The sequence below is a fragment of the Fusarium flagelliforme genome (assembly GCF_020744385.1).
Source record: "Fusarium flagelliforme strain FIESC 12 MPI-CAGE-AA-0113 chromosome Unknown B0J16scaffold_2, whole genome shotgun sequence".
Lineage (NCBI taxonomy): Eukaryota > Fungi > Ascomycota > Sordariomycetes > Hypocreales > Nectriaceae > Fusarium > Fusarium flagelliforme.
The window spans coordinates 6,227,558-6,240,950 of record NW_025763504.1 but is presented as its reverse complement, the minus strand read 5'-3'; the positions used below and the strand labels follow the sequence as shown (position 1 = coordinate 6,240,950).

The 13,393-nt window shown below is 48.9% G+C and overlaps 5 protein-coding genes across 5 annotated transcripts; 2 read left to right on the top strand and 3 right to left on the bottom strand.

Moving 5' to 3' along the window:
• Positions 1-4,475: 4,475 nt before the first annotated feature.
• Positions 4,476-5,329, top strand: B0J16DRAFT_369856 (uncharacterized protein). The gene is made up of 3 exons (XM_046130304.1): positions 4,476-4,808; positions 4,985-5,024; positions 5,080-5,329. Exons 1-3 carry the CDS (start codon positions 4,572-4,574, stop codon positions 5,223-5,225), a joined length of 423 nt encoding a protein of 140 aa, XP_045987687.1. The 5' UTR covers positions 4,476-4,571; the 3' UTR covers positions 5,226-5,329.
• A 587-nt stretch (positions 5,330-5,916) lies between these two features.
• B0J16DRAFT_369855 (uncharacterized protein) lies at positions 5,917-6,744 on the bottom strand (the record flags this gene model as incomplete). Its single annotated transcript, XM_046130303.1, has 3 exons — positions 6,358-6,744; positions 6,083-6,167; positions 5,917-6,029 (listed from the first exon to the last, which is right to left on the bottom strand). The coding sequence occupies exons 1-3, from the start codon at positions 6,598-6,600 to the stop codon at positions 5,917-5,919; spliced, it is 441 nt and encodes a 146-aa protein (XP_045987686.1). The 5' UTR covers positions 6,601-6,744.
• Positions 6,745-7,853: 1,109 nt separating this feature from the next.
• Positions 7,854-8,251, bottom strand: B0J16DRAFT_412341 (uncharacterized protein; the record flags this gene model as incomplete). The annotated part of the gene is made up of 2 exons (XM_046133291.1): positions 7,997-8,251; positions 7,854-7,943 (listed from the first exon to the last, which is right to left on the bottom strand). The coding sequence occupies exons 1-2, from the start codon at positions 8,243-8,245 to the stop codon at positions 7,854-7,856; spliced, it is 339 nt and encodes a 112-aa protein (XP_045987685.1). The 5' UTR covers positions 8,246-8,251.
• A 1,859-nt stretch (positions 8,252-10,110) lies between these two features.
• B0J16DRAFT_381650 (uncharacterized protein) lies at positions 10,111-10,453 on the top strand (the record flags this gene model as incomplete). Its single annotated transcript, XM_046131177.1, has 2 exons — positions 10,111-10,320; positions 10,373-10,453. 2 exons carry the CDS (start codon positions 10,111-10,113, stop codon positions 10,451-10,453), a joined length of 291 nt encoding a protein of 96 aa, XP_045987684.1.
• Positions 10,454-11,120: 667 nt separating this feature from the next.
• On the bottom strand, positions 11,121-13,213 carry B0J16DRAFT_335982 (glycoside hydrolase superfamily). The gene is made up of 3 exons (XM_046127149.1): positions 12,766-13,213; positions 12,490-12,715; positions 11,121-12,439 (listed from the first exon to the last, which is right to left on the bottom strand). Exons 1-3 carry the CDS (start codon positions 13,091-13,093, stop codon positions 11,254-11,256), a joined length of 1,740 nt encoding a protein of 579 aa, XP_045987683.1. The 5' UTR covers positions 13,094-13,213; the 3' UTR covers positions 11,121-11,253.
• Between the last annotated feature and the right edge of the window lie 180 nt (positions 13,214-13,393).

Sequence of the window (13,393 nt, the reverse complement as noted above, 5' to 3'; positions counted from 1 at the left end):
TGGGAAGGGAATGTTGGTTCGCAATCCAAACCCTGTTGACTACTTTTCAGGGCTCATTGTTTGGATCAAAGAACCCAAGATTCTCTCCTTGACAACGAAAACAAAGAATTGTGATGGAGTCTGCCAAGAGCCCGTAGCCCAGTGCGGTGGCGAAGACTTCAAACAAGCAGCCTGTCACCGCGAATGTTGGATCCCGACACCAAACCATGGGTATCTTGTGAAAGAGATCTGGAGAGTAAAGAGCCCTGAATGGCTCCTCCTCCAGAGCGCTGTGAATGTGTTCGCGATGGTTCGGTTCAGCTTTCCATAGGATAGAAGAATCTGTTCCTTGGGTGGAAGAGCGGAAGTAGGACTTTACCATGGTCGATGGCGCCACTGTCTTCATCGCCAGAGGTGATGCGACAGCCCATGAGGGCATCATGTTGGGTAGGCAAATGAATAACAAGATCAAAGAACCCTAGATTCTCTTCGGCACCCAAGCTATGAGCGCTGAATGCTGAATGATGAGTCCAGCAAACAAGCAGCCTTGTCGCCATAGCTTCCGTTTGTTCTGAGAATCATCGGCGCTCTTTCTTCGAGTCTCAGTCGTACGGGTTTCTGCGAATCTTGCCGTGGTATATAATACACTAAGAAGCTGGAGCTCTTCTTGGATAGAAGCAAACTTCCTTGCTATCTCGTTGTCAGCTTTCCGGACTCCCAACTCCAGCTCATTAATTCTTACCTGGAACTACCTCACTGCCGAAGGCAGATTGATGCTGAAGGTAATCATCCTCCCAGCCCAAGAGTGTTGGATCTCGGCACTCAACCATGAGCATCTTGTGAAAGAGGTGAATCTGAAAAGTAAAGAGAATGAATAACAGGTATTGAAGCCGGCGACGTGCACCCCTTCTTCGTCTGTTGTTTCAGACAGGGAAGCTTGTACTCTCCCAACCGTTTGCGCACTTAATCGTGGGGTTCTCCGCGTGGTGTACGTCCCAGCCAAAACAACCTGAGTTGTACCTCAATGGTAAAAGGAGATCAAAGAACCCTAGATTCTCTTCGGCACCCAAGTCGTGAGCTTTGAAAGCTGAACAATCAACCTTGAGACGAAAGGCCATAACATTGTCGAGCTGGAGACGAAACTTGCGATTTGTATTTATACTGCGATTAAATCATCTCCATGGAAGGTGTAGCAACATGGCGTGAGTACGGCGGTAAGACTTGAAACCCATTCCTCGCGATGAACAGCGGGCCATAGACCATATGGTACTCCCCAGGTCTCGTGGTCACCAACTCGCCCGGCCCCTCCACGAGAGCCCGATACTTGACACAATGTACACTTGCATAGCGAGAGTTAATACCGCTGTTGTGCAGATAGATCAACGTTGCTTCTATCTGCGGCATGGTATGGCAACAAAAGGCCATGAACGTCAAGCCGTATCAGATAGACCATGCCACACGAATTCAGGGTTGACATTGCCAGCCCTTATTCTGAAGGAAGCATGAGAGGAGTGTTGACTTGGCGCAATGGCGAGGCCGAGATAATGACCTTCTTCTCTCCTAGCGGTCGTTTGGCGGAGTATCAGCACGCCATGGGAAGTTTGTATGTGGCCATAAGGCGAACTGGGCTTCCGGTCGCCCTCGGAGCTTAGATTGTTCTCCTAGGCTGAGCAGCCGGACGAGCCCGCTAACCCAGTGAGGTGGGCTCAAGTCTCTCGAAGTTGCCATGCAGGTAGTGGAGACACCATGCCGGGCTCATAACCACTTGGGCTGACGTAAAGCGCGTCTTCGAAAGTAAAGAGAACGAATAACAAGATCAAAGAACTCAAGATTCTCTTTGGCACCGGTCGGAGACCATCTTTGCTCGCGTCAACATGATGTCAAATAACATCAGAGTATCGGCAGTAGCATCATGCCACTTCCAGACGAGATGATGGAGCATGAAGACAAGTCATGTACCCAAGACTATGTATAAGTGCAAGTACTTGAGTTCGTATGAGTTTGAGTTTGAATGTGTCTCAGCGACTGATGGTGCATCATTGCATACCACATGTAGTTCAGCCTCAGGCTTGGTCCCGCCAGCGATGGTCGGGTATCTTGAATCCACGCCAAGCGATAAGTTTCGAAGCTTGAACGATGAATTCAAGATGAATGTTGGGTGAGGAGGAAGCTCATGTTGAGCTTGCTGTTCCGAAGGAAATCTGTGACAAGGGAGACTGTTGGTCAGTGGGATTCGGTGGACTAGGATGGACAACATACCTTTGTGCATTCTCTCCTCCAGGGTAGGCATAGCCTTGTTGTTACGATCTGCTGAGGGCAAGCCGTCCATTTGGCTCTCTATCCATCAGCAGGTCGATATATTGGGGTGATGGCAGACCCCCACCAGGTGGAGTTGCAAGTTGAGACGGTCTGGCTCTCGCGAGCATGGGGCCGAGCGAGTGACTCAGGCGAAGGGCCGAGGAGGCAGGACACCCAGTGAGGCGTAAGGCTCTGCGGCCCCCATCCTTCTTGTGTTGAGAGACTCATGTCGGTGACAGAAGTCATTGTAAAAGACAACGAAGAAAGGGAATAAAGGAGCAGCTGACTCGCCAGCAAAGGGCTTCTCTCCCAGCGGGGTCATCTCGTTTGTCATTCATTCCCCAGCGAGTCCTGTCTGCTCCTTCGCCTGGTTTCCAGTCTCATGCTCATCAAGGATGACATGATTGGATGCAGAGACGGAGACAAGCCCTGTAGCTGGGGTTCACTCGAGCTGCCAGTTGCTGCTCGCCGAGTAGTTGGTGTTCCATGGCGAGCTGCCATGAGCTGTTGGAGGAGGGTAGCGTTCTGCATTCGCAGGCGGCCGTTCTCGAGCTCCAGCTCCGTATGAACCATCTTGAGTTTGTGTTAGCAGATGAGCTTCGAGTGGCCTCGCAGCCAAGGTGTGCGGACTGCAGAGAAGGGTGAATATCTTACCAGCATCAGCGGTGCCGTCATCATCATCAAGAGAGGTGATGCATTTTGATCGAGAATCTGCATCTTGCACAGGATAGTGGCTTTGGTGCATGTTCGGGATGGACGACAGGAGGTGAGGTTTTCCCTCTCAGCAGGAGAAATCTGACGAGCAAAATTCGTGTTGCCAGGAGAAAGCTCACGTGGGGGGTAATAGAAGAAAATGGAAGATTTCTCTTCGAGCAGACGCGTGACTGCTTAGGTTGCGGCCGCAGTGCTCCCTTGGCACTGCTGCGAGGTCGGGCAGCCTCTAGCAAGTACCGTGGTACTGCTCGCGGGCCAGTCCCCTTTACGTAAACGACTGCACTGGGACTCCCTCCTTTCTCGGAGAGCAAGAGACTCAGCATATCTTCAGATGCTGGGCTATAGGCATTCCATATTGTATCCATTGAGCTTAGCTATCAGATGTGTATCTAGTTTTGGACAATACAAGTGTTCCATGTGATATGCCTGAACAATCATCCTGTGTACTCGGATATCACTCCACCCTTCCATCAAAATGATCTCTTCTCTTCTGAGGGGGACTGCTGTATTACTCTCTGTGTGGCGAGGCTAAGAGAATTTAATCACCTGCAATGATGCACTGCGAGCTGCCATGCCGAGAACTCGAGTATCCTTTGCCAGGGGGAATTTGGCCGAGCGGGTCTGGAGCATTGCGTCACTGAGAATTATGGCACCTCAGCCTGAAACTCCTTCTATGGGAGAGGTATAGTGTGATTTCAGATCGTCGGTGAATTCGGTATAATAAGGAGGGTCAGTTAGGCTCCTTCTTGCTGCAGCCGACATTGTGTTGGAAGGGCAAGCTGTGACAGTTAGCAATGTGCAGCGAAGGGGAACCGGGGTCGATTAACTGACTAGCTTGGTACGTCGGATGACGACTTGTTGTGTCAGGTTGTTTGAAGTTGAAGGAGGAAGAAGTTGCCTTGCGTACAGCTTGGCAGCTGCTGTGATATATGTGCCATTAGAGTTCAGTGGCTGATGCAACTTGCACACCTGACCTTACTGAGATTTGACCTACTGGAGGTCGCTATTGATGATACTTTGAAGAGAAAACTTATCCTAGCCTTGCTGTTTAGAGATACCCTTGCCATTTATAGTGTGATTTCATCAAGAGAAAATTAAGAATTAAATTCAATATCTTGTGTTCTTAGAATACTGGTGATTATCATCGTGTTCTCTGCTCTCAATATAATGGCTGTTCCCCTATTGCATGTTCAGACACTTCAACTTTCTGGAACACTTGACTCCCATACCAACACACTATCGAGCAGTGCAACTGACACGACCTCGAAGCTTTTGGAAAATCGATGCCATAATACTAGCTTGAAATGCAGCCTAGAGGTTGGCGCGAATGGACAAACAAACGCGTTGCCCCGTAACTTGGGCAATCACATCTTGAAGCACCCGCTAACCGGCATAGAAGTGCCAATTCGTGGTCTCGACCTTATTTACTTCAGCTAGATCTTTCCCTTATCAATATTCTGCTCCCCAAACAACACACTACCGATCAATAAATCATCACATCTGCTATTTCGAGACATCCTTCTTCCAACGGTTTTCATCTACTATTTACCCATTTATCAACCTTCACTACATCATCGACAATGCTTTCTCTTACCCGCGACGAGATGGCCGATTTGGCTGACAACATCTACACCATTTTCACCCTCGCCAAGCTCGAGGAGCTGTCCGTTCGCCAACTCGGACGATACCTGAAGAACCAGGACTTCCGTGACTTCTACTACCACGTCGTCGGAGTAGAGAAGGGGAGCCGCCATGATGGTCAACCCGAGTCCATCCAAGCTTGGCTTGACCAAGCTTCTATGAAACTCATCAAGAAGGTATGTCTATTCTCGTCCCGTTTCGCAACGTCGCTAATCAAGTCGTGTTCTGCAGAAGTCCGCGGGCGAGCTCAAGGCCCTTGAAGGCCTTATCATCTTCTAAGGCAGCTCAAGCCATCTACCGACAAACCGACTTGCGCTGGTCATAGTCGAAAAGCTGTATGAAGCGACTCCAGTCGCGTGTGTTGAGCGTCAGTTGGTGTTCATTTATCCTGTGTGAGTGTCTTCGCTTCTTCTTGGGTTGCGCACTGAGCTAACGAGTATGGTACAGGTATCCTGGAGGGCTTGGACCAGAGAGTTCAGGTTTCTATCACTACCAATTCCTCGATTATCGCTCTGCCTCGAAGGCATCGTAGCGTCGGTGTTCATGGTCTTTTGTTTCCCGTGATCGTGTACTCTTGTTTGCCACTTTCATGAACGGGAGTCTCTGCATGTTATCTAGACGTCCCGTAATAGCAACACCTGGACTATTCTTTACTGCCCTACATATCTCCTTAGAAACTTCCACTAAAGTGAGTAAGATAGCAGTTAAATAAAGACAAATTGCAGCCCAGTTATGTGTCGTTGTCACTAATGGCTCGAGAAACGTCACCCATGGATCGTACTTGTGACATAATTATGTAGGACTACCTTGAACAGCAAGAACTTGCGAGTCAACGGATATCCATTCAGCTCATCACGGGCTGCCAAAAGCCGACCAATGCCGCGATAACCCAACTTCTTATGGTGTGATCTGACTAGGGCGCCCGTGGTGGCATGTCATTGTAACCATCGAAAGTCTACGCGAACCCAGCATTGAGTCCTACTTCTTTTGGAGACTACGCAGAGCTTGTTGATGTTAACCGCTGGTAATGTGTTCTTCCAGCCATCAATGCGGTCTCTACAATGGAGAATAGTACCTTCGGTAAGTCTGAGTTTATCATCGATATTGGCCGTGACCGCATCTTGGGGTTTCCTCATGAGTCTGCCCGCTCTTGATCGCGGTATCTTGATAGTGTCGTGCATTTTGGCACAGTTGAGGCGTGATATTTGGCAGGCGATCTATTTTGAGGTCCTAAGTTCTGTCTCTCATCTTCATGGCTTAATTGACCATGTCAAATAGCCGCAGCTATCTACCAGGCGGTGACGTCCGAACTTCAAGATCCCATGTCGATCCCCAGCGAAACTTGCGTATCGTACTCCTTCCGCTTCCTTTTATCCCGTCTTCGCTGAGAGTGATCGCTAGAATGGTTAGCTAAGAGATAAAGAATGGTAGGATCAATGTGTGATTGTACCTTTAGTGTTTGTATCGAGTGTCGTGGCAATGATGCCCTCGTTTTCCTCTGCTGAGCTCGAGGATGCTCGGTACTTTAAGGTCGACTGGTCAGCATCTGATCAAGCGTTTCTCACTAGAATTGTAAGAACATACCGACAGTCAAGTACTTAAACAAAGGTCCAGTTGTTCTCGTATAGAACATGCCCCGACTCGGTCAACTGTCCGTTCACATCCTTGGTCAACTTAAGGAGATGTTAGTGAAAGTCTCCGGGTAGTAGGAAGTTTTATACTGACATCCGGAAGGGCGTTGTAAACGGAGGACTGGGCTCTTGCGAAGTTTTTCATGCGGTCGAAGTTGTGGGCGGTGCAGGGGGTATCAGCCCCTGGGATCAAGATGATGAAGTCATTGAAGAAGGTGAACAGGGAATAGTGTTCAAAGTCTTCCAGTTTGAATTTTCGCATCTTCCGTAGAACTTGGTGGTTGAACTTTTTCTCGGCCAGCAAAGCCTTTTCGCTGTCGTCGAACGCCTTTTTCATTTTGCCGGGCCCTGTGAAAACGAAGGATGAGTGACTTGATAGGTGCAAATGGTAGTTTTAGTTGGGCTCAAGATGGTAAAGTCGAGAGAGTATGTGTTCTTGATCCAAGTCTCCGCTGACTGAAGTGCTTGCGTAATGGTTGGTGGTATGGAGGATAGAAAAAGGCGAGAGGGGTCCGGCACGGGAGATCTGTAAAGACTGCAACGGGCAGGGTTTCTCGGCAAACGTTTGCAGCTGATAGACCCAACGGATGCTGGGCACTGCCAGATGTGTACAACAAGATTACCACAGACTTAAGAAAACGTGTAGATGTAGAATCGAGGGTCTATTTTCGATGAAAAGACGTCAAACAACTATGGTGCTTTTACCAAGACCCAATGTGGAGCGCAGGTATACATGAGGACATAGACCCTTTACAGGAACAAATCCTAAACCCTTCCTCCTCCTAACCACACTGACATCCAGTCCTTCCCTCCTTCGACTTGGCCTTTCCACGTACGGCTCCCTGAGTCACTGGGAGTTGGAAACCAAAGAAAGATGAATCTCGAGTGACTACTCAGAGCGCAATGAGGTCATCTCCGTGGAAAACATGACCAGACGGTGTGACCTCATTGCGCTCTCTCCAGCCCTTCGAAAGGGCTCGATGTGCCTAAGATGCTATTAGGAAGGGCTTGGAAATATAGAACATGAGTACACTTACCTCCTGCTCTCGCTTGCACTCCGCGCACTCGATTTTAGCAAACTTCTTGGCTTGTTGCCATTCTCTGTAAAGTTACCAGCACTTGGAACTAGTTGCTGTTGCAGCGGGCAGATGCTCTACAGAGCTACCAGGTACTGGAGACAGTCTAGATTCAAGATAAGAGTCTACTTCTAACTAAAAGGCCTTAAGTCAAGATTGTATTCTTTTTACCTGGTACAGCTAAATAAGGTAATGCATAGGGGCACAGATGGACATCTTCAAGACCGACTCCTGGGACTGATCTCCTGATCGACTGTTTTACTGCAACCGAGTCGCAGGCGCATCAAGACTGGTTACTACCTTGACAAACTTGGCTACGGTTGCACAAAGGCGTTGAGGAAAATATCGAAAGAGAAGGGCGGCGTTCGTATTGTTCGGTTTAATCTTGCTCTTGATGCTCTGAAAGGTGCTGATACATTCCCTCCCGTGTCGCATCGCTCACATAGCCGTACACCCATATCTCTCAGACCGTTTCTCACTCCCTTCTGGCTGGGTGGGAGACGTTGTATGTACTTTAGAGCGCGATCAAGTCATCTCCGTGGAAAGTATAGCCACTTGCTGTGACCATGACTCGACGTTCCTCCCAGTCGTCAGCGATCTTGATCTTTGAAGAAATGTTAGGAGGCGCTTAAAACTGTCTCGAAGGGCTGTACTAACCTCTGCTCTCAGCTGCCAAACAACGACCTTGGCCTTCGCGAAATTTCGCACGCGTCGAAATCGCTCCATGGCAGAAAATGTCGGTTTTCCGGGCAGCGAGAGGATGAAGTTCTGAAAAAACCTGAATCGCGAAAGATCCTCAAACTCCTCGAACGTGACTTGTAGGAGTTTCTTGATCACTGTCTCGCAATTGCGACCCACGAGCATGACTTGCTCTTCAAAGTCGGTAAACACGTTGGTGTATGGCATGTCTGCGGTCGGCAAGGGTAACAGTGGTTGTTTAAGAAGAATAACGAAGTCTTTGGTGTCTTCTAGAGATTCAGTGTTGATGTAGAAATCAAAATTACATGGTGGAAGCAAATTCTCTATGTTCAAACGCACTAGTTGCCGTTGCAGGTGCCAGTTGAACTGCACAGGCACTGGAAGCAGTCGAACACACTATGCGAACGGAACACCAAGAACATGTACCCATGAACAGTATCACCCAGACATAGCGAGACAGCACAAGAAACTAGAAATGTAGTCTAATATTGGGCAAGAATCTTTATTTTGTGTCTTTACTACAACAACAATGTTCCTCAACCTTAGTAGAAAGAAAATTGAAACGCCTAATAAAAGCTGGACTACTAAATTTGCGCATTGTCTGAATCACACTTCAAGACAACTTCCTCCCACGATGTTGGTCTTCTGGGTCCATTCGATTCTTAATCCGGGAAGACAATTCTTATGTCCCAATAACATAGTCCAATAGAATATCCTCTGAGTCTTCAAGACATAATTCGCAGTCCGCAATCCAGTATAGACTATCCCTCTGCTTAAAAGCGCTCTTGAGATACTTACAGAGCGATAAGGTTATCTTCGTAGAAGATATAGCCCTGAGGCGTCATCTCGATTCGCACGGGCTTAGCCATCATAGTCTCTCGGAGCTATCAGGCAGTATGTATCAGTAACAACTTCGAGTTCTTGAGGGTGTGTACTTACAGCGAATGCTTTGACAAGGGCAAACTTACGTGGGACGGAAAGGTTCTTGTGACCTCGGATAATGTAGGCTACCAAGCCTGAGAAGAACAAAAACATTGTTTCCCACTCGTACTGTTCAAGGGATATTTTGTTGATCTTGTCCATGATGCCTTGGTTGTACTTGCCAGCGTTCAACTTGGCTTGCTCTTCGTCACTGAATAGGGAAAACGTTTCTTCTTCTTCGTCAACAAACACACGTGCTATATCGGAGTCGGTGGACATCGTTGGTAGATTCCAAGGTTGGTTGATAATAGGAAAAGATGAGTTGGTAATAGGATATCTTTCGTGAAAGGTGTAGTCAAAAGTGAAAGGGGGTTCTTCTCGTCAGAGACTGATGTTGTTGGTAGAGGAATAAAAATGAAGGGGATGAGAGGAAGGCCGGCAAAGAGTTAGATCTCCTGCAGGTAGCAAACACACTAGCTGGCGACCATCGCGGTGCCAGACGGGCCCAGCCTCCTGACACTACCAAATACGTTGCTATGCAAACGAGTTCGCTATTGATGCAGTTTACGTTACGTCTAAGTCTAGGCACCCGGTGACTCCATTTTCAGTATCTTGTTTTGATAACATTGCTGTGGCAGGCATACCGACGATATCATCGTGATAATAGTACTCAATGTTAGATAGCATAAGTTTGATATTTAGACAGTAGATAAGAGCCATACGTGCCGGAGTATAATTCTTGCTTTCTCTCTATCTACCGTATCATCTTCTTCGTTGTGAGGTTGCGGCTCTCCCAAGGTCTCAGTTGTCCCCGTGCAGTCGCCTCAAATTTCATCTTCACCCGAGGGTCAGACCAAGAGGCATAAGAGACGAAAGAAGGGAGCTGAAGTTTGGAACACCCTCAGGTTATTATATTTTGCACTTGGTAGTGCCAGGAGGCTGGTCCGTCTGGCACTACGAGGGACCAGCTAGCGTGTTTGCTACCTACACGCAGGAAACCCGTCACTACTGCAGACCTTCCTCTACAACCTCTTCCTTACCTTTCCGTCTCTCAAGCTTTCCAACTTCTTAACAACCTAACCATTGCGCACCTTCGATCACACAAACCCCTTTGCCAGGCCTCACTAACCATTCTCAAGTCTAGACAGACCATGGCAATCTCACTCTTCACGACAGATGAACAGCGCCGCCTGTATTATGGGAAGTTGAACACAACAATCGCCCACAAGCTCATCCACATGAGCTTCGACGAGTTCCAACAAGAATTGCTTTGGTCCTACTTCGAGGTTTTTGTTGCTCGACTCAAACTGTCCGATGCCCCGTCGGCCATTCGTCGATTTGTTGGTGTTAAAACTTTGGCGGTTAGTACATACATCCCTGAGAACTCGAAGCTGTTACTAATCTCTTTTATAGATTTCCAAGCAGAAGCAGGGCGTTTTCGAGATCACCGAGTTTGGCCACGTTTTCTCAGGGAATAACCTGATTGCTTTCTAAGTCAAGAGTAGATATGACCAAATGGGAGGGAGGGTAGTCAAGGTATGAGTTTTTTCCTTGAGGCTGGATAGACATTTCGATGTAAGAAGAGGACTAGTAGCTAACAAACTGTACCTACTAGCAGAATATAACGATAGGTGCCGCTCCCGGACAATGGACCATACAACAGGACTTGTATCCCCAGGATAGTCTGGATTTAAGATTCAAGAAAGAATGCCTTCCGGGAATCCCTTTCTTAGTGTTATCAACATCGTCTTTTGTGTTTCGTCTTTTATGCGGTTGAGATATAGGCGGAGAAGTTGCTTCTGTCCGCTGTCGAGCTTTTTGGGTCATCGGCGCTTGCCATTCTGGTTGAGGATCTCACGGGCGGACTCCTATAGAAGAGTTAGGTACTGAGAATAAAGTGACCTTGTCCCTGAAGCATCGATTTAACGTATTGTGCATCTCAAGTAGCAGACTCATTTGTGTCCAGATAGCGATGTACTAGCCTCAGATAAGACCTTTTCTAATGACCCCTACTCCTACTCTTCGACAAGAGAACAGCTTTCCAGAGTAATGTCAAAGACCAGGTTAAAGTTCTACTGCCATCAGGAATTATACCTGGCTAAGTTCCATCTACCTGGCCTGAACACATATTCATAGTCACGGAGTTGCATGGTAGCGGAAGTTGATGTTCACATCATAAATTGGACAAATCTACCCAAACTTGCATCAAGCAAGCCACGAAATTATACAGTCAAATATATACAATAAAGTTGAACCCCGTCAATCCTCTCCTTCCTTCCCTTGCTCAATCACATCTAAGCCTTAACACACTGGTGGTAGTAAGGGTTCATCTCAACACACTTGTAAGGCTTCTCGCACTCAGTAGCGCCAGTCCAGTTCTTTCCACCACACTGGTAGTACTGCTTAACAGGACCGGCGTTTCCAGTTCCGACAGGTCCAGCAGGGGCAGTGCCGCTGGGGGCGGCGTAGGATGGTCGGGTCTGGGTGTTCCACTTGTAAGTGTAGGCTGAGCTTGTGCGGACGACGGGAGCGCGGGTGGGAGCTGCGGCGGTGGAGATGGCGGCGGCTGTGGGCTCGAAGTCACCATCCTCCTCACAGTCGTCGTCTTCCTTCTCTACAGGAGCAGAGGCATCATCCTCGCAGTCCTCGTCTTCGTCGTAGATAGGGGCGGGGGCGGAGTCGTCATCGCAGTCTTCATCATCATCGTAGACGGGGGCCTTGGTGGGGAGGGTGGATGTGCCGTTGGTGGGGATAATGTATGTAGGGAAAGGAGCCTCGGTCTCATCCTCGCAGTCATCATCGTTATCGTCAATGTTGGTGTAAACGGGGCCAAGAGCAGTGCGGGTAGCCATGGTGGTGGCAGGAGCAGAGCTGTTCTTCATGCTGGTAGGGTAAGCAGGCTCCTCAGTCTCAGGGAGTTCATCACAGTCGTCGGTCTCGGTGTAGGCAGGCTTGGTCATGGTCATCATGGTAGTAGGCTTCGCAGTAGGCACAATGGTGCTGGAGATAGGAGCGCCAGTAGCAGCGGCGGCAAGAAGGCTGGAGACACTGGTCCAGGCGGGCTTCTTCTCGTACTTGTCGCTGTAGAGAAGAGCTTCACCGGTACCCTTGAAGACGTCAGGGATCCAGCTGTACTTGTCGGTAATACCCCAGACAGTAACTCCAACACAGCCCTTGACGTCGAGACAGGCGCCGACCATGTTGGCGTACTCGTCACCTTGCTTAGCCAGAGCGGCGGCAGAGGCAGGGACGGCGGAGTGGCGGATGTCGAGCTCGGTGAAAGCAACTTCGACGTTGAGAGCAGTGAAGCGCTCGAAGACGGTGGCCATCTCAGAGCGGGAAGGAGACTGGCCGACGATGAGATGGCCTTGGAAACCGACACCGTCGATGGGAGCGCCAGCCTTTTGGAGGATCTCAACGATCTCAACGGCGCGGTCGGTCTTCTTGCCGTTCTGCTCGAGGTTGTAGTCGTTGTAGTAGCTGCAATCGTTAGAAGTGTATACACGTTATGGGGTGAGAAAGAGACGTACAGCTTGGCATCGGGGTCAGCCTTCTTGGCGGCGTTGAAGGAGATAGCGAGGAAGTCGGTTCCAAGAGTCTGATAGAAGACACTGTCGCGCCATTCACCGCTGTCGTCGATAGCCTCGTTGACAACATCCCAGGCGTAGCAGTCACCCTTGTAGTGCTCAACAACGTTGGCGATGTGCGCCTCGATAATCTCGGTGAGTTCAGACTTAGAGAACTTTCCAGCCTCAACTTTTTACTTGTTAGAATACACTCTCCCGAACAGGCGCTTGAAAACTCACCCCAGCTAGGCAGCTGGCTGTGCCAAGTCAAAGCATGGCATCGAAGAATCTGCTTGTTCTTCTTGGCAAGATCAGGAACAACGTCGGCAGTTGTGTAGGTGAACTGATCACGAGTAGGCTCGACAGTCTCCCACTTCTGTCCGTTCTCAGGGACGAGTTGACCGAACTCTTCAACGTTGTTGGCGAGCTTGGCGTAGGCGGCATCACTGAGGTAGCCGTTGTCGACGGCACTGCCGAAGTACTTGAGACCAGCGGCCTGCGCTAGGCTGTGAAGCTGGGCCGAGACTGGGCTCGAGGCCAAAAGACCGAGAAGAGCAGATTTGTGCATATTGACTGTAGTAAAAGAATGGATAAAGCAAACAAAAGAGTGTATTTTGCTTTGTCGAATGAACGAAAATGGGTAGAATGAAAAGAATGAATGAACAGCCACTGGCGTGTATTGAGCTTCTACTCGACTTCCATCATGGAGATATATAGCAGCAGATCATAACACCACCCCTGTATCTTCATCGTCAAGCCTTGCACGGGGGAATATCTTCCATACAATCAAGAAGCCTTGTTACATCTCCGCTTCGTCTCAGGTGTATGATCAAGGGGTTCGGGCAGCGTAGCCGTTTAGCGAAAGAGC

Coding starts and splice junctions, on each gene's coding strand:
- B0J16DRAFT_335982 (XM_046127149.1), bottom strand. CDS start 13,093: ATGCACAAATCTGCTCTTCTCGGTCTTTTGGCCTCGAGCCCAGTCTCG. Junction 12,716..12,765: donor CAGCCAGCTGCCTAGCTGGG/GTGAGTTTTCAA, acceptor ACAAGTAAAAAG/TTGAGGCTGGAAAGTTCTCT. Junction 12,440..12,489: donor GCTGACCCCGATGCCAAGCT/GTACGTCTCTTT, acceptor TAACGATTGCAG/CTACTACAACGACTACAACC.
- B0J16DRAFT_369856 (XM_046130304.1), top strand. CDS start 4,572: ATGCTTTCTCTTACCCGCGACGAGATGGCCGATTTGGCTGACAACATC. Junction 4,809..4,984: donor CTATGAAACTCATCAAGAAG/GTATGTCTATTC, acceptor AAGCGACTCCAG/TCGCGTGTGTTGAGCGTCAG. Junction 5,025..5,079: donor TTGGTGTTCATTTATCCTGT/GTGAGTGTCTTC, acceptor AGTATGGTACAG/GTATCCTGGAGGGCTTGGAC.